Source organism: Naegleria lovaniensis, assembly GCF_003324165.1.
Source record: "Naegleria lovaniensis strain ATCC 30569 chromosome Unknown tig020, whole genome shotgun sequence".
Lineage (NCBI taxonomy): Eukaryota > Heterolobosea > Eutetramitea > Acrasida > Naegleriidae > Naegleria > Naegleria lovaniensis.
Window position 1 is genome coordinate 119,030 of NW_025407842.1, and position 27,457 is coordinate 146,486.

A 27,457-nucleotide genomic window follows, 5' to 3' on the forward strand; every position below is an offset into this window, starting at 1 on the left:
TGACCGATGTGCCTATAGAAGAACTGATTTTTGGATGAAGCTCAGTAATCATCAAGGAACACTAGCCGACCAATTGAAGCACATTTTGTTTCAATGGTCAATTGAGGATAGTTATGAAAATGCTCTAAATTTATTGACAATTATTGGAAAAGAAAATCCAAAATCAATGCTATCAAAAACAAACTATGAATTCTATTCATGGGATGAAGGCGAGGCATATGGAATCATCCATAAAATGCCTTGGACGCTTAACGATTATGTAAAACAACAACAACATGACTTGTATTTACTTGGTGATGGTCGTAGTAATGTGTCTACTATTGTTGATGATCGATGCTTTTCAGATTTTTCTTTTTTTGAAGGTTTGGCTAGAATTAATGAAGCAAGTTTTAAAAGATTGATAGCTATGGCACCCATTAGCTTCAGAAAAGATGAAAGAGTTATTCCATTTCTATCAAGCAACGCATCTGCATTCAAATATTTGCATGAATCTCTAAGGCATGACAAAAAGTTGCTAATGCAAATGTTAGCTGTGAATGGAAATATTTTGAATATTTATCATCTGAAGAGTATCAAAAGGTAATTACTGTGGACAAAGAAATGGTTAAATTTGCTTTGAAACATGGATGCTCTCTCGAACACATTCCTTCCAACATTTCTTTGACAAGGAATTAGCTCTTTGCGCTGTTTCTGGAGGATGTACAATCAAAGACCTTCCCACAGAATTAAGAAATGATTTAGAGGTGGTTCTCCTTGCTGTAAAATCTCACCCATTCACATCATTACAATTTGCTAAAAAGCTAATTGATGACAAAGAAGCTGCTTTGCAATTGGTGAAATGTTCCCCAAGGCATTTCGATGGATTTCTGGTTCCGTAAAAAAGGACCACAGAGAAGTAACTAGAGCAGCAATTGAGACATTTTTTGACGCTCTTAGATTTGCTCTCGATGAAACAGATGAAGAGTTTATGGAACTGGCAAGACAATCACTGAGCCAAACTATTAGAAAAGGAAAAGAAGCTTTGTGTGAAATTCACCAATTCATACCAAACAATATTGGAAGTTAAGGAAAAGCGTCATCAATTAGCGTTCATGATAGAACATGTCTCTTTTGTGGGCGGTCCATCTTTTCAAAAGTGTTTGGTCCCTGTATTGAAGAACTTGGTTATGACGCAGTATTAACCTTCAATTTATTGGACACGGATATTAAAAACAAAACGGAAGATGAGCTCATTCAAGGACATGTCTATCCTTTCCTTGAAAAAGAACAGAGTTTTTGGGAACACTTAATAGTTACCTCAGCACTGCAAAATGATCAAAAAATTAAGGAGATTATCCAATGTTACAGAGGAAGCAATTATGTGACGCCAGTGGTTTGATTGTTCAAGAAAAGCAGAAATTTATGAATGTACTTCAAAAAACCGTAAGACCTAATTTTGTTGAGGCTGGATCAACCATGATTCCTAACGCGACTCCATCTTTTGTAAAGTTACCCCACCAAAGAAGCTCTATCAGTGGATATTATCTTCAATACCCATCAATTTCAATAATTATTACATACACACGACAATCTTAATTTTATGATTGACACACTAGCGCTATTCTCACGTTTCACAAGTTGTTGGTTTTCATTGCAATCTCTTATTATTTAACTTATAAGCAAACAGAGTCTATCCATTGTTTCTTTTCGTCGTAATATTTGAGAAGATTTTGGTAGGAGCGAGCACAACATTCATTTGAGAGCAGCGTTGTTGTGTTCAACATTAATTGTGCTACTTTTACTCCGAATTCTGTTAAAATATATGTTCTGCTCCATCTGTTATGGGAAACAGCACAAATACAACATTTCTCTGATTTGGTGTGCTTTTTGCTTGAAACTCTTGTGCATAGCAAGCCGTCAGCAAGCGGGTGACCTGTGTAACGTTTTGGTGGCTTAAGTTTGGATGTTTCCATTTTTCTCTATTTTTGTTTTTTCTTATAGAGAGAAAATTACCTCTCAATTCATTCTTCAAGCATTTCAAACAGAGCATTCAATCCCTAAACCGTAAGCCGGCCAGGACACAACAGAGACCTCGTTGTAAACTCTTTAAAAAATTCTCAAAAATAATCGCACCATGAACGCCAAGATTGTGAATAAGGTATTGCCATCAGAGGACGAAGAGGAAGAAATTGTGGATCCAGCCATTGAACTCCGTGCTACTTGTGCTGCTTCTAGATGCCAACAAGAAGTTGCTGATTATGAAGGATGCGTGAAAAGAATTGAAGGAGATGAAACCGGAGAGAAGAATTGTGCTGCTTGGCTTTTTGATATGAGAACTTGCATTGATCATTGTGTATGTACTTTAGTTTGGATGGTGACATTTGTTGTTGGTATATATTTATAATGATGAAAACATTTTTGTTGTGATGAAAAACCATGATGTTATCATCATCTTGTTTATGTTCGGATGAAAATTGTTGGTATGGAAAATGGAATTTCAATTGATACAACTCATCATCATGTGCGGAATAACCAAACACATGGTTTGGCAAAATTGACTTTGCACGATTATTATTATTATACAACATCATTAATTTGGAATTTTATGATAACAACTTATTCATCATTCAACATATAATATATTTGTTTCCCTTCATCAACGAAAATCATCATTTTCAACGGAACAGGCTTCTGAAACTCTCTTTTCAAAGCTCAAGTAATTTATGAACAAATTATATATTTCAGTTTTGGCTGCTAGTAAATTCTATCGGTTATGGTGAGATTATTGCAATAACATTCTCATCAAGACTGGTGTGAGTCGTGTTTGGATGACAAATTGTAGGGACAATAAACTCGAGTCATCTATTTAATTTCAAATTCAAAATCAAAACCATCAATGATTTCATGTATTTGGATCCGATGTAATTTCAAGCTTTCACATTTGAATAATTTATTAAGCTTCTTTGGAGACAACCTTATTACATTTTGATGACAATCTTTCCAACAAAAGAGGATGAAGATGAGCCCGTGATGGAGTTGTCAAGTTTTCGATGTGCATCTCGAACGGAAGAAAGGGAAAGGCAATGAGCAATCGGAATTTCAATATGCTCTTCATGAATGTCTTTTACAATATTATTGAGGATGTCTGTGAGTTCCATATGATCAAGAGTTACAGTGTTGCAACAGTACAATTCAGTAAGCGAAATATTGACATCATCATGTACTTACGTAGATATCTTCCAATCAAATTCGTATTCTGTACATAGCTCTGTTCAAAAATGTTGGTCATTGCAATCGATTTCGAATACATGAATTCCAAATGTGAAGCAGTCAAACCATGATCACAAAATTCACTAAATGCTAGAGTGCCGTGCGTCGACAATACATTAAGGCACATGTCAATGAAGCGAGTCGTGGGGTTTCGATCCTTTGGTAAATTGCTGTTCTGTTGTTTCTCTTGACTCGTTCGTGAGTGTACGTTACCACTGCTTGGAATCAATACAGATTCTCCCAACACAACCAATTGCACACCAAGCCCATTAGTTTCTTTCATTATGGCTTGTTGCAACTTTTCAGGAGTGTCATAAAGTCTTCGATCCAAAATGACGAGTGGATTAATTGCAGAATTTCCACTCCTCATCATGGACAACACGGATGAAATGTATTGAGTATCAAAAGGAGGAGAATTTCCCAAGATCCTGCTCCATTGTGGCTCGTCATCATTGAGTCGTCATGATCATTTTCTTCATCATCCAAATTCCCAGAATTAGCTCCATAACGATCACTCAACTTGTCACTACTACTCGAGGTGACTAGTCCTTGTCGATGATGACGTTTCAAATACGTTGATGAAGTCAATCGAGATGAAATCATTCTCAAAAAGTTAATTTCCTCATCGGTATGTACTGTTGTAATGACTCGACATTTCGCTAATAAAATTGCCAATTGCAATAAATAAGTTTGTTCCCATCGAGCTCCACTACTCACAAAGATGACATCTCCTTGTCGAATAGGAGAGGCGCATTTGAAAAATAATGTGTCATAGGCACGAATTCCACACATGATCGCACTTGATGCTTTGATAAATGACATGCCATTGGGAATTTTCACAAAAAAGTGAGCATCGGCTACACATTCAGTCGAACATCCACCATTCAGAGAGGAAGGCAATACTGGATTCGTCATCATCATGGAACTTGTTTCAAAATCTTGTGATTCCATGATCAGTTGGTGAGATAAATTATTTTCATTAGAATCTTCATTGGAATCTACAGATGATGTTTTGTATTGGATGATTGTTGTGAATTGAGACTACCTGAATACTCATTCAAATTCTGTACGGGTATAAATCCCATGACACAATCTCCAACCGAAAATACTTTTGAATTGACTTTTTTTCCAACTTGAGTCACTACTCCACTCACTTCATATCCAGGAATAATCCAACAGGAAGACAAAGATGGTGCTTCTGGATGCTCCGAATTTTCAATAATTTTTGATTCCAATGATGATGAAAATTGGGATTTCCATAACGGGAATGTTCCTCTTCGTACTTGTGAGTCTAATTTTGAGAGTCCACAACATTTGACTTGAATTTTAATTTGAAAAGGAGAAAGTGAGGTATTGATACAGTGTTCTCCTGTTTTTGTAATGATTTGAATTTGATCTTTGAATAAAGACGAGGAAGAAGATGATCCCGAAGGAGGAGAGGACGAATAGGGATTATAATTTTCGGAATGTAACGAAAGATAGGCTGGAATTCCGGTGGATGGAGAGGGATGAAGAATGGCAAATGTTTGTTGGTTCATTTTTTTTGATTTGATTTTTTCATTTTGGAATTAATGTTGCAAACAAGAAATTTCAATAATAAATTCGTTTACTTGTCAATTAAATTAATATCAGTATCAGAAGTGAGCAAATGCTTGCATCGTTGGGTTCCAACAATACGTTCCAATTTGAGAGCATCAAATGTGGTAAATAATGACAAGATTCGACACGATGGATATTGAGATCGAATGTTAATTCCTTTCTTTCCAAAAATTTCATAAATGAATGCATTTTCTGGAAGTGAATAAAACACTATTTGATTGATTTTGAAATCTGCCAATTTTGGTGCATGGTAATAAAAGTGTCGTTCTGTATACACTAAAAAGTTGGCACTGTCTTGTCTGAATTTTGTGAGAACATTTTTCGTTTTTTCAGTGTATTCTGAAATTCCAAAGAATGGAATGTTGCACATGTCAAAATAATTTCTCAATCGAACAAAATCCAAATAGGAAGATACAATGATGAGAAATCTGCCATCCATGCTGTTTTTGAATCGAGGAAACACAGCGTTCACAAAATAGTTGTATCGTTCATCGTCGACTGCTGTTGGATCGGTACAAGAGATTCTTTCGAAAATTTGAGGAATATTTCCTGCAAGAGGTGTTAACACTCCATCATAGAAGGATCTAGTTTTCACGAGTCCTCTCATATTCCTGCAGTATTTGGTCACGAGCCCATTTATATCAGGACTCATGTATGAGCTTAGGACAATGGTTTGCCTAAAGTACTTGGCGCTGTAGAAGTGTTAGAAATGAAAATGAGAATAAGGTGGTTGATTCAAGAAAGAATCAAACGTTAGAGCGATTAGAAATTTGACTTTCACACAAACTTACAATCCTTGAATATGATATTCCTTCAAAATGTCAAAATCAAGATCAAAAGTGAATTTTTGCTGTTCCTCAACATTGACAATATCCAAAGTCTTGGTGACATGTTCCCAATTTTGCATTAATAACTTGTCACATTGATCAATAATGCAAACTTCAATCGATGATAAAAATCTCTCGCTGAAGGTCGTAGTATTTGTAAGGCTTATTCATAACCATTCTCAAAAATATAAAACTTACTATCTGTCTGCAACATTTTCCAATTGTATTCCAATAGGTGTAGCTATGATAACATCAGACTCAGCAACAGGGGCCATAATCTCCAATTGTCCATGATGATCTTTCAATTTCAGACCTAAACTGAACTCTTCATTAGTATTTCCTTCGAAAATTTGTTGCCACCAAACTGGTTTTGTCTTTTTAATTTCTTCATCGTCCTCGTCAGCATCAAAGGTCAACTCGAAAGCTTCCCGTCTTCGAATAGAGAGAAGTTTTGGAATCAATTCAAGCATGAGTTCTACAATAAGGAAAGCAACAAAACGGTTTGGCACCAATACCAAAATTTTAGCAGTGTTGTAGCTGTCATCTCGAACGGTATATTGTTCTTTTGAATAGAATTCTCTTTTTGTGTCATTGTACCATTCATATCGTTTTGTTCTTTTCGGAATTATAGAGTGATTATTAATGAATGGTATGATAGTAATGTGTGAAATTGTTCTGATCCAGTTTAAAGTCAAATACTTACTTGAGCAAATGATTCACAATATGAAGAGTATACGTCTCTACACAAACTCTATGGTTATCGAGAGTGCAATTTGGGAAATATAAATCTCTATAATCATTCATAATGGCGAATAATCGACCTTGAAAATCATCTCGGAAGTGAGTAGGAGGTGTGATACTTTTTGGGTTACTGTAGGATGATCCTGTCTTAATTTTCAACCTTAGAGCAGCATGTGAGGATTGATTGGATTGTTGGGACTTGGCTGAAGATTTTTCGTCTTCCGTCACTTGATCAAGATATTCCTTCCATTTTCGAATAAGGTCATCTTCGACCAAAAGCTCGTTCAACGTGTAGGATTTGTCTCGTTTGATCTTATCCAAAATATTGGTAGATGAGTTGCTTCCAGCCAAGGGTGTATCTTCAATGCTGAATTCAAATTTGGATTTCTTCGTTTCTGTAATGAATACGTCCTCCAATTTCTCATTCTCGCTCAATTCAGTGGATAGTAATTTTTTCACACGCTCTTCCTTCGTGAAAGACTTGTAAATGGCATTCAATTCTTCTTCCTTCATGGTACCCACAAATTGAATCATGTCTCCCAAAACAAGTGCCTTATCTCCATCCACAGTTTCAGAATTGATAGTATCTATGACTGTCATTTCTCGGCTCTCCAATTTTTCAACAACATCCTTTAATTCATCACCCTGCCAAGGTCTATAAAAGTGATGATACCAAACATCTTTGACCTTCTTATCAAAATCAATACAGACACAAAGCTTCTGATAGGAATTGTCGCTCAGGTCATTGGTACGATATTCAATAAATATTGGATTTTGAGTGTTTTGAAAATGATATTTTGGAATATTCATCGTGTATTCGTCAATGTGGTGCTGTGCGGCAAAACTTTCTGGAATTTCCATCTTGGGGGATAACAAGGAAGCAAATGGATCCATATGAAATTTGTTGGTGAATCTCTTCATCCCTCCTTGTTCTGCTTTCATTGATGCATGTATAAATTTGTTTCTCAATTTATCCAAAATTGAAATACTTTCTCCATTCGTATTAGCGCTGAATTTAACCTTCTTTGATGATTTTTCATCGTCATTAGGATCGGAATGGTCATGATGATTTTGTTCAACATTCCTTCTCTTCTGCTGTTTGTTTGCAATCAATGATTTTATATTGAGTGAACCCGAGCTCGAAGATTTTGTTTTCATTGTACTTTCCGACGAAGAGCTGTTCTCCTTGTTGTCGCTCGGAGAAGCAGCAATTCTCACCTTCTTCTTCAAGGTCATTTTTTTTATTGAATTTTCCTTTTTTTATTATTCAACAGTTTGCAGCATAGATGAAGTTTTCAACAATTTGCATCACACGGTGGCTCATGATAAGGAAGCAGCTGTGGTCGATGATGGCTGGAGTGAAGCTTGCCTTCCCTCTCTTTCATCATCGTCTTGAATGGCAAGAGCTGATGTGTCATTTCGAGCTCGCAAAGCAGCAGGACACGATGACATACTAGTGGATGGTTGTTTCTTGTCTCTTCTCATCACGGAAGGTTGATGACAAAACGTAAACCTTAAAGGGTGTTGTGCTTGCTCCTGTGCATGACCTTCTTCTGGTTGATTCAAGGTGGCCACTTGCTGCTGTCCTTCATGTACTCCTTTCAACGGTTGTTGTTGTGCTTGATTTTCACTCGGAAGCATCTTGAAGTGTTTTAACACATCCTCCATCATGAATTTCGTTTGTTTGTCTCGTTCTCGCAACAAACTCGAAGCTCGATGCATGACGAATACGGTGGCCCATCCCACTCCGAGAAGCAACAAGGCAATGAGAGCCCATAACAATGGAACTAAAATCCAGATGTGTCTCGTCGATGTGGGTTTCACATTTGTGGCTGGTGAGAAGATGAAGGTGGTGAAGAGGGAGAGAGGAACGAGTGTGAAAACGAGAAGAAGGACGATGGCGTAAAGAATGTATTTGCGATCAATGGAGGGATGAATGATGGGGTGTTTCATGGGTGTATTGTAACGGTTCTCAATTGTTTTGGTGGTAGATAATCACGGAAGGAATGCATGCTCGTGTGCGAAGTCACAGGTAAAGCGAATAGCTTAGATTGTACTTGAAAAGGGAAATTGGCAGAAATGGATACTGAGTGAATGTGAATGGATTCATTGAACCACACATGATGGCATGATGATACCTTTGGCACCTCAAAACCTATATGTTAACATTGTCTTACAAAAAGTTCAAGTTATAATAATAACAATACTGTATTACAACTAATAATTAAAATAACAATACATTAATACATGTAAACGTAAATAAATTAAAAATTATGTCATTGTCAGAAAAGAGTATTATTTTCCAACTCAAAAATTGCAATGATAGAGTATTTTGGCAAAATTACTTGTGCTTTAATTGCTCAAGAGATTGTCTCACCTTTCCTAAAATACCATCTTGAGCAAGAGCTGAACGGTTTGAAACTGGGTCAATAATGTAAAAATTATAACAATGATTGGCCATAGATTCATACAGAGTTGGATTGATACAAGGTTGAAGCAATGTGAACCAATTGAAGCATGTAACGTAACGGTTCACAACTGTGTCTCCAACTCCATTATCGGCTTTGAAAGAAACTGGGATTTTAACAAAATCGGCTTGTTGTTCACTCTTTACATCATCATCAGAGTTTGGCAAATAGCCGGGCGTATTACATGGCAATTTAAAAGCAATGAGATCGGTCTGATTCAACAACACTTCCAATTTCTCAGCATTATGATCACCTTCCACAAGGCCGATCAAATAGGCACGACCATTATTTCCCGTTCCAGAGTTGGTTGTTAATAATCCCAATTGATTGATTCCTACCAAAGACTCAACCAATGGACATGTTTCGTTTTGTAAGCCATCGGTATATGGAGTCTCAATTTTTCCATTGATGAAATCAATATTCAGAGCAACTAATCCAGCAAAATTGGTAGCTTGTTGATAGAGAGCGAGTGATGTTGATGAGAGTGTTGTGGCCATTTTTTTGTTGTTTCTCAAAAGACCCATTTTTGGAGTGGTGAAGAAGCGAAATTTCTTGTCTTGTTATTAAGCATATTGATACGATATGAGCTGTCGTTTCTTATAATTGGTAAAACGAAAGAAGTGTCAACCTGTTGGTATTCCTGTCTTTGATGGGGACAGCCGATGAGATCCATAATTGCTGGTTGAAACTCATACAGTTGCTATCCGTAATTGTTACAATTAATGATGGACAACATGGAACGTCAAGCGAATCCGAATTCGTTACCAAACCACCTCATTCAACCAAGTGCTGAATAATCTGTCTAACGAATTTAAGAAAAGGAACCCGAACGTCCAATGTTTGGATTTGCACAATTTCCTTTTTTAAAACTTGTCTTAACTTCGAGTTTGTAGTTGAATGTCCAAGAAACAACATTAAAAAAAACAACACAACGTTAACCAATACCTTTAAAACAATAAAAATCTCACCAACAGAATGCCCTGCGAACATTGCTCCAAAGTTACACACAACGAAAAGTGTCCATGCGAACAAAGTGGACAATGCACTTGTGTCAATTGTGATTGTCCTCATTGCGGAAAGAAGCAGCAACAAGCTCATACACAACACAAATAGATCTGTTAATTTCAATCATGATTATTCTTTCTGTACCATACGTTGATTTTTAGGCGCCAGCCGAATGTTTTCCCGCCTTAATTTTACATTGCTACATTTTGATAAAAATTAACGAAAATAAAAAATTGTACTTAGTTTTGATCATCACCGTATCATAATAGCACATCATCAGAGAATGCTGGAAGATAGAGATGAAACCACTACATCGACACAGTATCAACCTCAAGCTCTATCTTCGGGAAATGTATCGGAGAGAGTGGAAAGAGCCACCTCATGCTTTTCATCGCCGTCAGTCATGTAAGTTTCGTCGTTCATCCTTCTATCGGAAATGTTGATTTTGAATGATTATTTGTTTTTTCTGTTTTCTGTAGAAGAGGAGATTTAAATCATTTGCTTGAAATGATCCATGAAAAAGATTCACGAATTAAAGAATTGGAGAAGGATTTAAACGAGAGCAACAAATTGGCTTCGGAGGTTCAATTTCGTCTCCTTGAAACGAAACGAATCATTGAGGAGAGAGAAAGAAGCCTTAGTTCTACAGTTCCAGAAGAGCTCAAATCTGTGGTAATGAACTTGAACAAGAGAGTTGAGACGGAAGTTTTGGAGAAAGAAGTCCTCCACAAAGAAGCCAATCATTACAAATCCTCTTTGAAAATGTACAAAAAAGAAAATAAGGATTTAAAAGACATGATTCAAGACTTGACGAAAAAGAATGCCTCCTTAGCAGAGGAGCTTGTAAAAATTCAAAGAGAACATGATTCAAGAACGGAACAAATTGAAAACAAAAACAAGGTGGAAGAAGAGTCCAACACGTCACTCATTAAAAAATATGAACGTCTCAAGATGAAGAGCAGAGAGATGTCAACCTCTCTAGAGCAGTACAAGAAGCAATCAGAGCAAACCAACACTGAATTGGAACAAACAAAACAAAAGTGTACAGAACTTCAAAATCAAGTGGCATTCCTGCAAGGACAATTGTCACAAGAGCTCAAACGACGAGAGGATCATGTGGAAGAGAAGAAACGACTGCTTTCGGAAATTAATAATTTCAAGAAGATGGCTGATGAAAGCCAAAAAACGCTCAACAATTTAAAACAGGAGCAATTCAACACTCAACGATTATTGACACATACGGCCGAGCAACGAAAGAAGCTTGACACGTTGGAAAATGAAAATAGAAAATTACCAGAATACGAAGAAAAACTAAAGACATACAGAGCACAAATCGACAAGCTGCAACAGCAAAAATCCGAGCTCACGGATCAACTCACAGAAGCTAGGAACTATATCGATACTTTACAATCGGAGCGAGCCCAAACCAATGCTGCCACACAAAAAACCATCTCAACCAATGAAGAGGAGATTAATTATTTAAAAACACAACTCAAAAAGAGACAAGACGAAATTGAACATTTTCAAGAATTAACCAAAGAGTTAGAGGCAGACATGTCACGCCGAAAAGTTGAAAATAATGAACTAGTGTCCAAATATTTCACTTTGAAAGAGGAGCACGAAACAACGACGGCACAAATTAACGAGTATCACCAAGAAGTGGCTGCACTCAAAGTTCAACTCACACACTTTGCAAAGATACAAGCTCAATTTAATGCATTGAAAGAAGAAAATGAATCATTGCGCACAGTCAACTCCAAATATATGGAACGATTTGCAGAGACAGAATCCGAGTTGTTAGAAAAGAACGAACAAATAAGAACAGCCTCTAAGCAGTTGATGGAGAAGAAAAAAGAAAGTAAACGAGAGAAGCTGACCTATAACCAAGAATTACGTGAGGCTTTGGAGAGAAATAAGGAACTGCAAACAAAGCTCACCTCGGCCGAAAATGCAATTGAAGATTTTCGAGAAAAGCTGAAAACTTTTGTCAAACAATTGAACGACACACAGAAACTGAATAAGCAAGACAAGGATATGCTAAAAGAACAACTTGACAAGAATGCTCAACTAAATGAAGAAATTAAGAAATTGTAAGTAATGATACATGTATAATATATGGAGACTAATATTTTCATTTCACTCTGTGAAATTGTACTAAAAGGAACGTGACTGTGTCAAATCTCAAACGAAATTTAAAACAAAAGGAAGAAGAACTTTCTATCAAGAATAACGCATTGAATCATTGAGGCAAGAGAAAGAAGTTGAATCTAAAAAAGCGGCCGAATACATGTCAAAAGCGAAGGACACTGGAGATCTTGAAGATCGATATAAGCGATTAGCGCAATCCAATGCCCGCAAGGATCAACTCTGTAAAGAACAAAAGACCAAGCTGACTCTGACTGAGGAAGAAAACAAGAAAATGATTGCTGTTGTTTGTACATTGAAACAAAAAAGTAAGGAACTAATTCAAGAGATGCAACGAATAGAGACTGAAGGAAAAAACAGAATTGCAGAGCTGGAACAAACGATTCAAGATCTTCGAGCAGAGAATGAAAAGAAGGATGAGGATATTTCGCAACTGAGGAGGGAGTTAAAGGAGGTCACTAAAGGATCTCAAAACGAATTGACATCCAAAGACACTCTCATCAATAATTTGGAAAAGGAGATCACGTCGGTACGAGAACAAAAAGACCATGAAATTATGCTGCTGATCAAAAGAATTGAACAACAAAAACAAGCAATTATGGAATACATTGAAAAAGAAAAGTCAAGAGATGTCACGACCACCATCAATAACAATAGTAGCGTCGATACTGACAATAGTTGTGACCGATCGTGTCCACTTCCCTTCCTGTCTGCTTCAGAATACGAAGATATTATGAGTACCTTAAGGAAACCTTCTCTTCATTTGCTCAAACAACAAATTCTGTAACCCCATGAAAAATTGCCAACTATGCACAACGAATAACAATTTCGCATTCTTGTTACAATGTTTACTTGAACAAGTTTCGTTTTCATTAGGTGTTTTGACACGGACGTTCTTGCTTGTAACACGTTAATTACCAACAAGCGAACGTTTTCACCCGGGATCAAATTGCTTCCAGTTCAAATCCCAGATCAGAATTGGCAAAAAGGAATTAGAGAAGAACACAAGTTTGAACGAAAACATCCAAAAAATTGTCATGAACTCAACACCAAGCGACCACGTCCATCGTGACAACCTCCATGCTTGGAGACAATCCATGAAATGCAAGTGGCGTCTTGCACATTCCAAAGGCATGCAAATGACTCACCACAAACACTTAGGGATGGAACGTTTCACTTTTATCACACCAAGAATGATATCAATGTGTTTAAAACATCCACACAAGTTTCGGGAGAACCAAGTATTGTACGGGGAGAAGGAGTTTGTGAAAATTTGAAAGCTCACGATTTCATGAAAGTCTATTTGGGTGTGAATACAGAAATGGATCCAACAGTGAAACGGAATGATATTGTACATGAATGGTCCGACGACGAAGGACATTGGAAGTTGAATTATTTTGTCATGGGAATTGGACGTAAGTGAATGGATTGTGTTAATTCATGCATTTTCTCTTGACCATCTCCAATCTTGTTATGGAATTCAATACCTCAATGCATTTGGTTTGACCCTTGAACACACACAGCAATGGTTGCTGATCGGGATTTCATTCGAGTGTATCGTATCATTGAAAATCCTGAACAGAATGAACTCGTGTACACTTCAACTTCGGTCGATCAAGACTCTTGTCCTGAAACGAACATTCATTCATTCCTGCCAAGCAATTTTAAATTTCATTCGGGAGCTGTCAGAGGAAATGACATGTTCACCACACTCCGTCTTTCACAATGTGCAAATGGTGATTTAAGAATGTCCTATGCACATCAATCCAATCCCAATGGATGGGTTCCCTTAAGCATTGTGAATGCAGCCATTTTGACTGTGCCTCAAGCTCTTTGTAAAACTGCAAAAGCCCTAAGAGCAACACTGAAACATCTTCGAGTGGATGATGAGCTCTAGTGTAAACTGCCAATTCAATTCGATTTCGTCTTTAAGATGGATGAACATGGATGTTCACAACAGACACAGGAGAGAAAGCCTCAACTTGTGTGTTCGCTTCATTGGGCAAGCATTCGAGAACTAATTACAAAATTGCTAAATTTACATAAAAAATCGAGCACTCTGAAATTGCAACAACAAGGCTTTCAAAAAGACTGTCTTGATTTTCCGATTTGCACTCTGTGTTCATTTTCAACAACAAAGACGGGAACACACAAATTTTTCGTTATATATATTATTCGTGTACAGCAGTTATAACAGAAATCAACTTGTGCGAAATTGAGTGTATCAAATATCTGCTCTCGGAATAATCATCGATCATCATCAATTCAAAAAAATTATTTTAAATTTGTGCTAGACTCTCGAGAATGGAAGCTCATCATAATTACTCTTCATCCATGGATGCTCTCTACAAGATCAATCTTGATGAAGAGGAGAAGGATATGTTGTCCTTCTTCTTTGACTCTTCATTTGATCGTGAGCATTTGAAATCTCTTCCATCACCAAAAGAAGGTGCTGACTCTCAAGAATCACACGTTGAAACATTGTCGGAACATATTGACATCTCTGACGAGAACTTTGATGTTTTTGGATTTAGATTCCTTCATGTGAGTATTTCATATTGTTACTTGAACCGGGTGTTATAAATTTTCATTGTATGCCACTATAGTCTGATTCTCAAAAACCAGTCATTCAGAAGAGCGTACTTCAGTCTGATAATGGTACAGAGGTGAGTAATTTTACATGGATTTATATACCGAGTCGTGGTGGTTTATTAACACTTATGGTTACGATATAGTTCTTAAAAACCTTCACAATCCAAGTTATTGATCAGGAGAAATTTTTGAATGAAAACGATGCAGATCAATTTCCGATACTGGCCCAACGGTTGTGTACGTTTCTTCAAAGAATGGAGTGCTTTTCTTTGGTACAACACTCTCACGTACTATCACTCCTGAACATTTTTGTTAAATACTTATATGGCAGCAAGTTTGTTGATAAAGGTGAGTTGTTGGTTTGTGAACGAGACTAATTTCATGCTCTATATGTTGTCACAGTGCTCACTAAACATACCAAATGTTATTACAGCACGAAATATACAATATTTGTAATTATGAGATATTGCATATTTGTCCTTTCATATTGTAAAGCATTTTCCTCAACATCTCACCAACAATATTTGCTTAACGCTTTACAAGATGTTTGTAAAATATTGAACACACTTTTAATTGGAAAGAAGTTTTCAGAATCAGAAATTAAACTTGAGAAAAAAATTCCAGACAATGTTCTTGAATTTCCTTTCGATTTGAAAGAAACAGAGACGTCAGAAAGTGCAACGACTGTCACAGAACAAAAAGACACATTATCAAAAATATTAACTTCAATTTTTTCAACGGAACAAGGAGTAGAAGCCCATAATTGTGTTTCATCATTGATTGTAGGCAACAAGTGTCGCTCTTCAATGAGCTTTGAAAAACTAATCAAGCAAGTGAGAATGTACCTCATTGTATCGTTGAGAATTGGAGATTATATTTCAGCTTCTCTTTCCTCAATTTTAACCAGTTTTAAGGATATTGATATTCTCAATGTTTTATGTGGAGTACTACAGGTACTTGCCAAACCAATGGTAAGAACCGAACAAGTGCCAATACAGCAGCTTGTTTTAAGTTGTGTTCAGTCGCTACAGAAGCAACAAGATAAGACGTCGTATCCTGCAGATATGCTAAGAGATTTGGCCGTAGTGGTTCTCAAAACCTATCCAAGTATTGGTACTTGCAAACAGGTATTCTATTATTTATTACAACTTGTTTCTGTACAAATCATTACTCAAGACGTAGAAAAGCTATCAAAGAGCACAGAATTTCTTTCAAATTATGTGTACCTTCTAGATAATATTCAAATGCAAGATTCTCATGCATTTGCAGATTTGAGACAAGAAATATACACTTTTCATGCTCCCTCTAACATTGTGAGTGAAAAGATTGATCTACTCTTTCCACTTCCTTCCATTGTTGTAGATGAGAGAGAACGTGGTAAAAACGAAGCCTCTAAAGAAGTACTACAGTGTTCAAGCGCAGATGTATTTTCTCGCTCTACTATTTCAAGACTTATTACTATTGCAGAAACAGCAGGATCAAAAACACTCACAACACACGACCACTATTCCACATTTTTAGCCAACTTTTTCTTGCTTCTAAACCACTTACTACATAACGAAAACAGAATCATACGAGCCAATGTTGCCAATGAAATTTTGGATAATTCCAATTTTTCTATTTTCTGCAAACTGGGAGATGACAAACAATTCAGAGATCTTCGCTCACAGTGTTTATTCTCCATTGCCTCCCTTGATGAATGCGTACTTGAAGTTTTTGAGAAAATGAATATCATAGATATTGGTGAAGATGTATTCAAATTCTTTGTCACCCTTACTCTTCGCAATGCATCACGCAATAAGGCGGTATTTGAAAAGGTGTGGATGGGTTACATGTATCATCTGAGACATGCAGTACAGTCATCACTCTCGCAAGAGAAGATGCTATTTTTGGCCCTATGCTTCGATACCATGGATAGTACTTCAAAAGTTTTGATATTTAGCGAATATATTAAGCGAATCAAGACTGAATTGTCTACTTTGAAAAGTAAGATCTTGGCAGGCCATGTGCTAGCGTTATTTGAGTACTTGTGCAAAAATTTTGATTCCATGCCTACTAAACTCAGTTTACAACTATCAGATTTCTTTCAGAATACCGAACACAAGTTAAAGATTACTTATAACTCACTTTTAGACAAGTTGGGAGTTAGAAACGATACTTTCTTTGAAATTGATTATGAGCATAGTTCTGAACTTTCATTCACAGCTGTTTCAATTTTGAAGCAGAACGACGAATGTACAGAATTGATTCGTGCATTACTTGAAAACATTACACAACTGAGTGACTCTGACGACAAGGTCATATTGAATGCATTTGATTACACCGCCGACATTTCAATAAGACTGCTCAATGCCTTGCTAAAACTTGACTCTATCAAAAAGGTTGAAGCAACTAGTGTAACAACAGATCGACTGAGTTATTTGATTCAATATATTCACAACCATGACATGAATCAAAAAGAGCACTTATCAAAAATATTTGACATGATAATGATACAACATGATACAGATGCGGTCTCAAGTGGCAATAATTCCATTCTCAGTTTAGTTTACATTAAGGAATGTTTATCCATAATAGAAAAATATGCTTCTCAGCAAACGGATTGGACACCAGAAACCGTAGACCAATTACTTAAGCGGCTTTGTAATTTTTGTGGTCTTGCTGTTCAACATCTAGACTTGATCATTCAAAAAGATTTAATGCATTCGAACCAAATGAATGAAGAAGAGTCCTGTTGTGGTTTGTCATTGATACAAAGTGCCCTTAGTAAGGAAACTGTAATGACGTGTATTGGATTGCTTACTTCTTCTGGCACTGTAAAGACCTCTACCGCTAACATTTCTGAATGGTACGACTCCAAATTGAACACCCTCAAGAATATTGCAGACATTTCATCAGAAAAGAGCCTTTGGAAACTCTTTTTCTACCACATCATTGGCTCTGTTCATGTTTCGCATCGCAATTTACAAGCATTTTCATGTTACAGTACGATCAGATCAAATATTGACATGATCTCCAAAGTTACGACCATTGTTAAAGAGAAAGGGTACAATATATCAATCGTAATGCCAGATTTAGTAGCACTATTGTTGAAATTACGGGAACACTATGTGTATAGATCTTCTCTGTTGGTTGAACCGATCATGTTTAATCTGTTTAGCGAAGGATTCGTTAATGAGCTCAATATTTTTAGAACTTTTACTGTTGGAAAGGTACTCTCCTCATTACAAGAATCAGACTTAATTTCCAAAAAGCCTTCAAGCTCTCACAAAATTATTTCCACATGCTTTGAATATTTGGAGGATTTTATTTTGTCAAAAGGAAAAAGAATGCAAAGTATTCAATCACTCATGTTTGGAGAACCAGAAATTCCTAAATTTTGTACAGCCTTCAGATTTGATGCTGTAGTATTGATCAAGATCTAATGATCGCGGCTGAATCCGACATGGATTTATTTATGCTTGTTCTTTCTTTCTTGGATTTGATAATTTCAAAGTTTGAAGCTGGTGTACCTAGCTTGCTGCAATCACTTGCTTCATTAGAACACATTGATACCTTTTTGCAAGAATGTTTCAAAAAACATGAAACAAGAGCTCCGTTACAAAAGTTCCTTGTTTCCATCCATGATAAACCAGGTGTGCAACCTTTCATGCCTGTCTTCGTGGAGGCCATGCTGCAAGTTTTGAAACATTTTAGCAAGTCTTGTCCATCGGACTTTTCAATGTTTTTCACCTTGGTTCTTGGTGTCATTTGTAAGGTAACTAACTCGAAGTGTCACGAAAAGTTTACAAAGTGCTTGAATGAAATTGTGCAAGAACAATCAGAAGTGAAGGATATCAAAGTGCTATCTCCAATTTGTAGATTTATTTGTAAGCACCTAATGCAAAAAGTTGCCAATGAACAAAGAGAAAGAGCTCTAACACTCGTTAACCAGTTCAAGGCAAAGGCCAAATATGGTGAAAATATTAAGTTTAAGGGACCGATTGTGCAATCTTCGAATGAGATTCAAACAAAAATGGAAAATAACGAGTATGACACATATCACAGTCTATTGGTAGAGGACACATCCTCTAGTATTGACTTTGATGCCATTATGAGCTATTTCAAAGCCTCTGATGTTGATGCACAAAACGAGACACAATCTGCAAGTATTGTCATCACAGACGAGATGATAACTTACCTGCTACAGCTACTCGAAAAGTTGAAAATTTCATACGAGAGCAACACAAAAGAATTAGAGTCATCACTTTCGAAATGGGAACTCAAGGATGGAGTTGTTGAGAGTTCATCAAGAGCTCTACTCGAAGAGGCTTCATCATATCCCGCTTCTACTTTCAATACAAAGTTAACATTTGAGAGAAGACAAGAAGCCAACATTTTCAGATCAAAGCCAATGCCTCGACATTTAATGTCCTCAAATATGGCAAACGCAATTGTCATAGCAGAACAAAGTGATATCAATTTGCTCAAATCAACATCGAATTTCTCAGATTCCATTCCAAAAGAAAATACAGTGAATGATATCAAGATTATCAACACTCATGCAATGTCCTTCAAAGTGGTTCATGTAAAAATTAATCCAGAGAATGACAACTTTGTTGCTGTGGCTGGTATATATGAATGCCATGCTCTTGTTCTCGATAGCGAGTTAAATGTGATCCAACAGGTTCCATTATATCTTGCTTGTGAGGACATGCCATCAGAGACTTTTGTCATTGATATTCAATGGCTACCAGGCGAGCAATGTTTATTGGCGGTGACAACTAATCAATTTGTGAAGGTCTATGATTTGTCTGCAGACACTTTTTGTCCAACGTTCAACTTTAGCGCTCAAAACGATCAAATCGTTTCAAGTGTGTTTGCTCCCGATCCAAACGGAACGAAAGATCTCAAGACATGCTTTGCCCTGACAAAGACAGGAAAGTTATATTATCAGTCATACTTCAACAGTGGAGGAGAAGCCTTTTTCTCTGATTCCATTGATTTGAGCAGATATTCTCAATCTGCAGAAGGAAAAGGGATATTTTATTCTGAACTTATTAGAGTGTTATTTGCAAGTTTTGCTGATGGAACATCAGTAGCCATTACGCTGGATCATTTATCAGGAACCATTCAAAGCGTTGTAGAAATCTCGAAAAATCCTGAACTGAAAAGTCTTGGTTATTGGACACATATTTGCGAAGTTGTGGATATGTGTGGGGTTTTGGTTGTGGGTACCTCCAGCAACAAGTCCATAGTTCTCAATTTTGCATACGGCAAGGTGGAATATCAAATTTTGCCAAATCCTGATAGTCACACCTTAGAAGGATTGACATCTATTCCTCCGTTTGGAAAATATTCTTCAGTTTTGACGCTTTTTTCTAATGGTGAAGTGAAAAAGTATATGATCACTAGGGATGTCATCCCTTGTTGCTCGCTTCCACCCAAGAGCAGAATTAGTAGAGAGTTGAAAAAGAGGCAGTCTTCGTTGAAGCATATGAAACCAGCATTAGCCAGCTCAAATACGACGCAAGCAGAAGATAGCTCAAACCAGCCCATTATTCTACCCTCGGAAATGGTTACCTCACTCGATGCCCAACCTGCCGACATTTCTACAAGTGAAGACGTCACAAGTAAATGTTCATTCACAGGAGACGGAAATCGTACATCAGATGAAATCAAGAACATGAGCAGTGACACAAATACAACATCTCTGTGTGCAACACGAGTAGATGGTATGAAAATTTCTATTCACAAACCAGACAACGTTGTGATCATTGGAGTCAAGTTGTTGCTCGGTAAAAATAATAAGGCTTCCATTCCTGTAACCATTAAATCACTTGGACATACCGTCACCAGCGACAGGGACGTTGAGAAATGGTATACAATCAATTTCACGAACGAGGAAGTTTTGAACATGGCCAAAACATTTGATCTAGAGGTTTCTGCTGCCACAGATAATACTACCATGCCAACAATTGATGGACTAAAGATTCTTGGCCTTTCTTCCGGCCCATTCCGGTACAATTACGTCAAGAAGAAATTGGAACTGGAAGCAACTGCCTCAATTGAAAAATCTGCACAAACTCCGCTCGAAGAAAAGCATCATTTCTCAACCGATGAAGTGGCGATCATACACGATATTGCTAAAGTAGTGATCTCATACGAATTAGGAGGTATCCTGCAGGATTCACAAAAAGACTACATTACTTCGTTAATTTCTGATTGCCTTTTACTTCCATCATTGTCTGAGCTGAAAGATGTGTTCCTTTCTGTACTGATGACATCCTGTGATGATGTTGAAAGCTTTACAACCTTAAAGACTGCGTTGGAACTTGATAGACTTTCTAGAAGAAAGCTGACTGATTTGGATGAAGCTCATGCTAATTTGATTATTGAAAAATATGTGGACATTTTGTTCCATGATCCTGATCATTTTTATGATCGAGTGCTGTCAAATGATGAATGTTTTATTTCATCCATGTTTTCTCTTCTCCAGAAAAACCAGTCAGATGAGAAGCTACAAACTGACTACCTTGTGAAGCTATGTACAGGCATGGCATTACTTGAATTTTTGAAAAAGAACAAAGAAGAATCATTACAAAAGATATCTAAATTATTATTAGATGAGGATGATGAAGTTGTGCGGACCAGCGCATCTCAAGCTGTCGCAAGAATTTTAGGAGTTACGAAGACACTTCCTTCTACGTTAGAAAAATTAGTTGTAGAGCTTTGCTCCTTATTATCCAAATACTCTGATTCGTTAACAACTCTCAATATTTTACAGCTTATTTCTGTAGTAATTATTCGATTATGCTCAAGTCTTACTTTGGATGAAATGAGCACTATTGACCGAGTTTTGGCCACAATTTGTGACAAGCTGTCAGTAACCAGTTGTTTGAAAAATTTGACACCTCAGAATCCTGCCAGTGAGAAACGACTTTTAATTCTTGATATGCTCATCTCACTTTTGTCGTTAAGCGAGGAGACACAATGGTCAGACTATCTCAAGCAATCAATTTGCAAAACATTGAGCAGCATTCCTTCAATTCATGACGACGTTCTCTCAACATGTAATGATGCCTTAGTGTTGTTTGTTCCAACTGATCAGCAAGCTGAGTACGAAGACATTATGGGAGGCCTACTGAAGAGCCAGAAAGAAATACCAACGAGAGTATTTTCTCCAATTTTCAGCGACCTTTATGTTTCAGATAACAAGTCAAACATAATGTCAGAATATCCTAGGGTTGTAATTCAATCCTTACTCAAACTTACTAAATACTTGAACAAGCAGTCCCTGATACCTGAAGAAAATATTACACAGTGGTACAATTTCCTGGCAAATTTGGCAGTTGATGAAAACGAATATTTGGTGTCAATCAGCAAATATTATTTGCTTGAGCTAAGTGGCTCCATGGACAAGTTCAATAAGATCATGGATGAAAAATTATTCTCCACCAGATTATCTGATTTTATGAAACCAACCGAACTGGTATCCAATTGGTCACCCGAAAGAGCCAGAAGGATCGTGGTTAAGGTGAACGAAGTAATTGATCGTGTAGTGAGCAATCCTATGAATTGGATCGATTTCTGTGTAGCCCACGATACTGTGCTTCCTTCATTGCTGGAATTTGCCTTTTTACTTGATGAGAGTGTTACCATACCTCTGCAGTTGCTTAACAGCTCTTTTATCACTGATAACAAGCCTCATTTGGAAAAGATTACATCTTCGTACATGACACATACCACAAGAACTTTGAACAAGTTTTTAGACTTTGTGTTTAATGGTGAAACTAGCAATATTCGAGTAGAGTCAGCCAAATTTTTGTCAAAACTTTTTACTCATTCATCGATCAAGTCTAAAGAAATTCTGTTTAACATAATCATCAAACGTGTGGCCTCACTACCTTATTATGGGAAGAAAGGAAAGGAGTTTACCAAGTATTTATTGATTCCAGTATTTGACGTTTATGAAAAAAAGAGACAACAAATTTCTGACGAGCTTGTTAAATGCCTCGAAACTCAGAATCATCTCATTGGCAATCATCCCAATTCTTACATTTATGATAACCTTCAAAATTACTTCAGTTTAGACTCTAAAGGCTACTACTTGGAAACAGTTCCTTGTTTGATTTGTAGCTCTCCTGAGGTTCCAAGCCAAAAAATCATTCTGAAGGACATTACAAAGGCTAAAAAGTTTTCTCACTCTTCTGAATATGTGAAACTTAAAAATTCGTACATTATTGAATCTATGGAGATTAACATTTCGGACGCCAAAAAATCCAAGATGATAAGAACCATTGAGTTTTATTTCAACAATAATCAGGCTTTGGAGGTTCATGATTTGACAAAAACATCGACTGTTTGGCAAAAAGCTGGAAGCATGACTGTTCCTAAGAATGCTACTCAATGCAATATAACGTTCAGTGTACCCATCACATGTTGCAACTTGTTAATTGAGTTTTCCAGCTTTTATTACGACCTAGCCTCCATGGATGCTCTTTTCTGTAATAATTGTGGAATTCCTGTTTACGACAAGTATGGACTTTGTTTGACATGTGGTGAAAATGTTTTCTCCTGCCACAAATGTAAAGCAATCAACTACGATCATTTAGATGCTTTCATTTGTTCGACATGTGGTACTTGCAAATATGCTACCTTTGACTTTTCATTTGCCGGAAAACAAGTATTTATTGGAGACAAAATTAGAAATGAGGAAGATTGCAAAAAATCATTGCAAATCATTGACACTCAACTCAATTCTAGTGCAAATAAGCTCGTTGGTCTGAAGGAAAAGAGCTCAGAGATTAAGTCTTTACTAATCAGTTTAAAGACTGGTGACTACAAGGACAAATCTTTAACCGAACTAATAACTTTGCTGGAAGATTTGTACAATAATCAGACCAAAGCTTTGCATGAAGGACTATCCAACTGCCAGAAAATCATGCTAACTACGAGAAAACAGCTGAGAGAATATATCTCTTCCAATCGTAGAACCGATAAGAAATACTATCAGTCCGATCACTTTGACACCTCTGCCCTTCAACATAACAAATGTTTTGGATGTGCCAATAACCTCGTAAGCAATGTCATTGATTTCTATCAATCTATACATGATTGCAATGGGCTTATTATTTGTGATCAACTTCTAAACGAGCTCTTTATTAATGTAAGCAGACGAGGCATGAAAGAAAAGGCCTTACAAGTGCTGACAAAACTCTCCTTTATAGATGACGCTGTAAGCTCAAAAGTCAATACTTTGCTGCAACAGAAAATTATTAACTGTTCCAAGAAGACTCTCAAAGGATACGATGTTACTGCACAATTAATCGGACTTGTAGAGTTGTTGAAGCGACTTTGTTGTGACGAAAAAGATCCATTCTTCAACTCCAGAATGTTAATGCTATTTGGAATATTAACTGAAGCAACATTACAACCTGGTGCCTCCTCTTCAGTCATCATCTGTGAAGAGTTGATACAACCTTGCCTACAAATTATTCTCAAGTTTGTCACATATGCCAATCAAAAATGTAAGGCTGAACCAACACCAGCCAATGTTGAATCTCCAATTACACCAACCAGAGCTGTACAATTTGGGTATCATCAATGGCAAGAAGGAGAAATGTCATTCGAAATGTTTAAGGCAAGCCAAATTCCCAAGAGATTACCAAGAAATGACTTTGAAATCTTAGGCAAAGATGTACTATTTAAGCTTTTGCTCAACGATTGTTCCAGCTCAATCCGAGATACGACCACCAAGATTATCAAATGTTTATGTGGAAGTTCACAAAAAGAAATTGGCATTCTACAAGCATTAACCACTCTCTTACCAGATGCCATGGTGCGTGGTGAATATTCTTCGAATTTCTTCTCTCTCTTCAACACTTTGGTCGAAAAGGAAGAAAGAAAAGTTCTTCTTTCAAGTAAGGGCTTCCTTTCCTTTGTTTGTAAATTATTGAAGAAGGAAGTAGCTCACCTCCATCATTTAGAAACTACGTCATCCAATCAAAGCCAAGATCTCTCCACAGGATCAAGTTTATACTTTTTGGTGACTCTACTCTCCGACTTTTTGAACATTCCTGATATTTTGAACGAGTTTAAGACCAAAGAAGAGCATGTTAGCACAGTATTAAGCAGCTTTTTATCGCTCAAGTCGTTCGTTGTGCAAAAAACAAAGGCCACTACTGACAGCGAAAGCATTCTCCGACAATTAACGGACAAATTACAAGAGACTGAATCAGATAAGAAATTATTTATTATTGCATGCATTGACACTTTAAAGATGTACAGCGATAATAGAACTGCCTTATTCGTGTTCGAAAAATTGAATGGCATGATCCAACCAGTTAAGACTGAGCCTATTTACAAGTTGAAACTAACTCGTTCTGCTAGCCAAGAATTCTATTTCCAGGGAAGGCTTTCCAAACAGCAATGGACGACCAAAGAATTTAGCAAAGACGGGCAACCTGCTCTAATGTCTGACGTAAAAGACAAGATTTGTGAAGAAATGAATATTCATAGTGACATTCCTTTCGAATTGTTGGTCAACAATTGCATAATTGCTCTCAATTTACCTGTAGTGAAAGTTTATGAAAAAGTCTGGCTAACCAGAAACACAGAACCTAATAACAACACACCTATGGAAATTGTTTTTAGATTCCAGGGTATTGATGGAGAAGCAACAGAAGATAGAATTGAAACATTACCTAGCGATGATGAATCTATTGATATTGCACAAAAGAGCAAGATAACATCTGTCATATCAACCCATGGAGGTGTTGAAGTTATTGTTTCATATCTTAGATCGATCACTGATTTTGGTTCTGATAAGGAGCTCGCAAAGAATCTGTTGCAATTCATGCTCTACTGTACATACAGCAAGCTGAATAGACGTAGATTTTTAATGACCGACACTGTGGAATGCCTCCTTTCAAAATGCAAATATGTCTTTCAACACAGCGAAATGGCTGAAATTGCTGAGCTGCTCCTTTTATGTATCAAGCCACTTGTCAAAGAAGCTACCAAGATGAGCCACGAAACTGGAGTACCTTCGAGTCCTCTTACAAGTCCTTTAAGTCCAATTTCGTCTGATATTTTCTCTGTGGACTCTGCGAACGATCTTTCTCCAAGCGTATTAGGAAAATCAGAACAGTACAAGATTAGTCAAAAAGAAATTCTTGAACAATTGAAAATGTTTTTGGAGAGACTACCTGTGTGTAGCTCTAAAATTGTCTCGGCTGTACAATCACTCTTGCCATTCCTTACGTATGGTCTCGAAGAATCGATGGATTATCTCATTCAATACTTTGAGCCCTATTTGAATTTTGAATCGTTCAATAACACAACCAAAGAAAAGTTCTACTTGGACTCATTCGTAAACGTGGTGCTGAGTATCCCCAATGATTTTGCTGGAAATAATCTCAAGTCAATGATATTGAACAAAGGAATCACCAAGAATGCCATTGATTTTATTTTGAAGAATTTTGATCTCAAGAGCACCTCTTCATGGAAGTCAACACTTAGCTTGCCAATAATCCCATTCATTTTGAGTTTACTTCAAGGTTTAGTGTCGTATCACCATCCATCGTTGGCAGTCATGAATCATGTCGATTTGTTGACCATACTCCACAAGATTGAAGAAAATACGGACGAAAAAATTGTTGCCACCCTTGCTGAATCATTACTCAACACTATTGCTGAAGGATCTGCTCAGATTAAACCAACCATTGACAACCTCAGAAAGAGCACCAAAGAAAAGAAGAAAAAGAAGGCCCTTTCAAAGCGTGAAAAGACTCTCCAGGAATTGAAGAAACCTGCCATCTCTGTATTTAACTTTGATGAAATTGAAGAAGATAAGGGCATTGTTTGCTCCATTTGTGGTGATGGATATGCTTACAAGCCAGAGGAGGTCATTGGAACCTATGTATTTTGCAAGCATGTGTTCTTGACGGATAATTCTGGAGCCATCAGCTCGGTCACTCATTTCAATACCATCCACACCACATGTCACTCTCAAGCTGTTGTAGCAGATCAAAACAGAAATCCACCCAAGTCAGAATGGGAAGGTTCTTTGATTAGAAACTCATTTACCAAATGCAATGCTCTATTCCCATTCAAAGGTCCAAAGACAACAGCAAGTAATTATGCAACTGCTGTCAAAAAGTTCTGGTCTGACGTTAAAATTGTGAAAAATATTTCAAGAGACCAATTTGACATACTTTCTCATGATTTGATGATATTATTTAACAAGTTTGCCAAAGAAGAATCTTTTTCAAAAGACGCAGGTGGTGGTAGCGCAACACATCAAGTGAAATTAATACCATTCATGATTCAAATGGGTCTCTATTTGCTAGACACCCTTAATAAGAATAGGGAATCGTATGAAACAATTCTGACCAGCTTCTTAAACACAGATATTGAGACAAATCTTGATGTTGAGAATATCAGCTATAACACCATTCTTTCCCTCTATCTCTTGACATTGGAAGAATGGAATTACTACAAGAACGTTGTGTTAAAACGTTTCATTACAACCACCAGAAATTTGAAGCAAGACAACACTGAATGGTTCCAATTAGTAAGACCTGCTCTTATCTTTGTGTCTCTTGTTGACATTTATCAAAAAGCTCTGAAATCAAATTCCAAATTGTCATTCAAGACGGACACGGTTCAAATCCGTCATACCAGCTCTGAACAGTGGATACAAGATTTGTCACGAAAGATTGAAAACATTGACCAAGAGCAGCTTACAAAATTGGAAGGAATTGCCACACTCTATTCCAACAAGCTGTTGAAATTCACCACTTTGGAAGAATTTGAAAAACAAATGGCCTCAGATTTTACATTGTAACC

At 36.9% G+C, this 27,457-nt stretch overlaps 11 protein-coding genes across 11 annotated transcripts; 7 read left to right on the forward strand and 4 right to left on the reverse strand.

Annotated features, from left to right (window-relative positions):
* Nucleotides 1–166: 166 nt before the first annotated feature.
* On the forward strand, nucleotides 167–1,066 carry C9374_004116 (uncharacterized protein; the record flags this gene model as incomplete). The annotated part of the gene is made up of 2 exons (XM_044693720.1): nucleotides 167–579; nucleotides 817–1,066. The coding sequence occupies 2 exons, from the start codon at nucleotides 167–169 to the stop codon at nucleotides 1,064–1,066; spliced, it is 663 nt and encodes a 220-aa protein (XP_044549124.1).
* A 1,047-nt stretch (nucleotides 1,067–2,113) lies between these two features.
* Nucleotides 2,114–2,699, forward strand: C9374_004117 (uncharacterized protein; the record flags this gene model as incomplete). The annotated part of the gene is made up of 2 exons (XM_044693721.1): nucleotides 2,114–2,332; nucleotides 2,667–2,699. 2 exons carry the CDS (start codon nucleotides 2,114–2,116, stop codon nucleotides 2,697–2,699), a joined length of 252 nt encoding a protein of 83 aa, XP_044549125.1.
* Nucleotides 2,700–2,957: 258 nt separating this feature from the next.
* C9374_004118 (uncharacterized protein) lies at nucleotides 2,958–4,787 on the reverse strand (the record flags this gene model as incomplete). The annotated part of the gene is made up of 4 exons (XM_044693722.1): nucleotides 2,958–3,124; nucleotides 3,208–3,677; nucleotides 3,824–4,247; nucleotides 4,295–4,787. 4 exons carry the CDS (start codon nucleotides 4,785–4,787, stop codon nucleotides 2,958–2,960), a joined length of 1,554 nt encoding a protein of 517 aa, XP_044549126.1.
* Nucleotides 4,788–4,855: 68 nt separating this feature from the next.
* Nucleotides 4,856–7,652, reverse strand: C9374_004119 (uncharacterized protein; the record flags this gene model as incomplete). Its single annotated transcript, XM_044693723.1, has 4 exons — nucleotides 4,856–5,540; nucleotides 5,640–5,813; nucleotides 5,874–6,290; nucleotides 6,379–7,652. The coding sequence occupies 4 exons, from the start codon at nucleotides 7,650–7,652 to the stop codon at nucleotides 4,856–4,858; spliced, it is 2,550 nt and encodes an 849-aa protein (XP_044549127.1).
* Nucleotides 7,653–7,736: 84 nt separating this feature from the next.
* C9374_004120 (uncharacterized protein) lies at nucleotides 7,737–8,369 on the reverse strand (the record flags this gene model as incomplete). Its single annotated transcript, XM_044693725.1, has 1 exon — nucleotides 7,737–8,369. The coding sequence occupies one exon, from the start codon at nucleotides 8,367–8,369 to the stop codon at nucleotides 7,737–7,739; it is 633 nt and encodes a 210-aa protein (XP_044549128.1).
* Nucleotides 8,370–8,757: 388 nt separating this feature from the next.
* C9374_004121 (uncharacterized protein) lies at nucleotides 8,758–9,381 on the reverse strand (the record flags this gene model as incomplete). The annotated part of the gene is made up of 1 exon (XM_044693726.1): nucleotides 8,758–9,381. One exon carries the CDS (start codon nucleotides 9,379–9,381, stop codon nucleotides 8,758–8,760), a length of 624 nt encoding a protein of 207 aa, XP_044549129.1.
* Nucleotides 9,382–10,172: 791 nt separating this feature from the next.
* On the forward strand, nucleotides 10,173–12,135 carry C9374_004122 (uncharacterized protein; the record flags this gene model as incomplete). The annotated part of the gene is made up of 3 exons (XM_044693727.1): nucleotides 10,173–10,294; nucleotides 10,369–11,979; nucleotides 12,051–12,135. 3 exons carry the CDS (start codon nucleotides 10,173–10,175, stop codon nucleotides 12,133–12,135), a joined length of 1,818 nt encoding a protein of 605 aa, XP_044549130.1.
* A 41-nt stretch (nucleotides 12,136–12,176) lies between these two features.
* On the forward strand, nucleotides 12,177–12,821 carry C9374_004123 (uncharacterized protein; the record flags this gene model as incomplete). The annotated part of the gene is made up of 1 exon (XM_044693728.1): nucleotides 12,177–12,821. The coding sequence occupies one exon, from the start codon at nucleotides 12,177–12,179 to the stop codon at nucleotides 12,819–12,821; it is 645 nt and encodes a 214-aa protein (XP_044549131.1).
* A 315-nt stretch (nucleotides 12,822–13,136) lies between these two features.
* On the forward strand, nucleotides 13,137–13,931 carry C9374_004124 (uncharacterized protein; the record flags this gene model as incomplete). Its single annotated transcript, XM_044693729.1, has 2 exons — nucleotides 13,137–13,449; nucleotides 13,558–13,931. 2 exons carry the CDS (start codon nucleotides 13,137–13,139, stop codon nucleotides 13,929–13,931), a joined length of 687 nt encoding a protein of 228 aa, XP_044549132.1.
* A 407-nt stretch (nucleotides 13,932–14,338) lies between these two features.
* C9374_004125 (uncharacterized protein) lies at nucleotides 14,339–18,051 on the forward strand (the record flags this gene model as incomplete). Its single annotated transcript, XM_044693730.1, has 4 exons — nucleotides 14,339–14,578; nucleotides 14,641–14,700; nucleotides 14,770–14,863; nucleotides 15,029–18,051. 4 exons carry the CDS (start codon nucleotides 14,339–14,341, stop codon nucleotides 18,049–18,051), a joined length of 3,417 nt encoding a protein of 1,138 aa, XP_044549133.1.
* Nucleotides 18,052–18,071: 20 nt separating this feature from the next.
* On the forward strand, nucleotides 18,072–27,455 carry C9374_004126 (uncharacterized protein; the record flags this gene model as incomplete). The annotated part of the gene is made up of 1 exon (XM_044693731.1): nucleotides 18,072–27,455. One exon carries the CDS (start codon nucleotides 18,072–18,074, stop codon nucleotides 27,453–27,455), a length of 9,384 nt encoding a protein of 3,127 aa, XP_044549134.1.
* Between the last annotated feature and the right edge of the window lie 2 nt (nucleotides 27,456–27,457).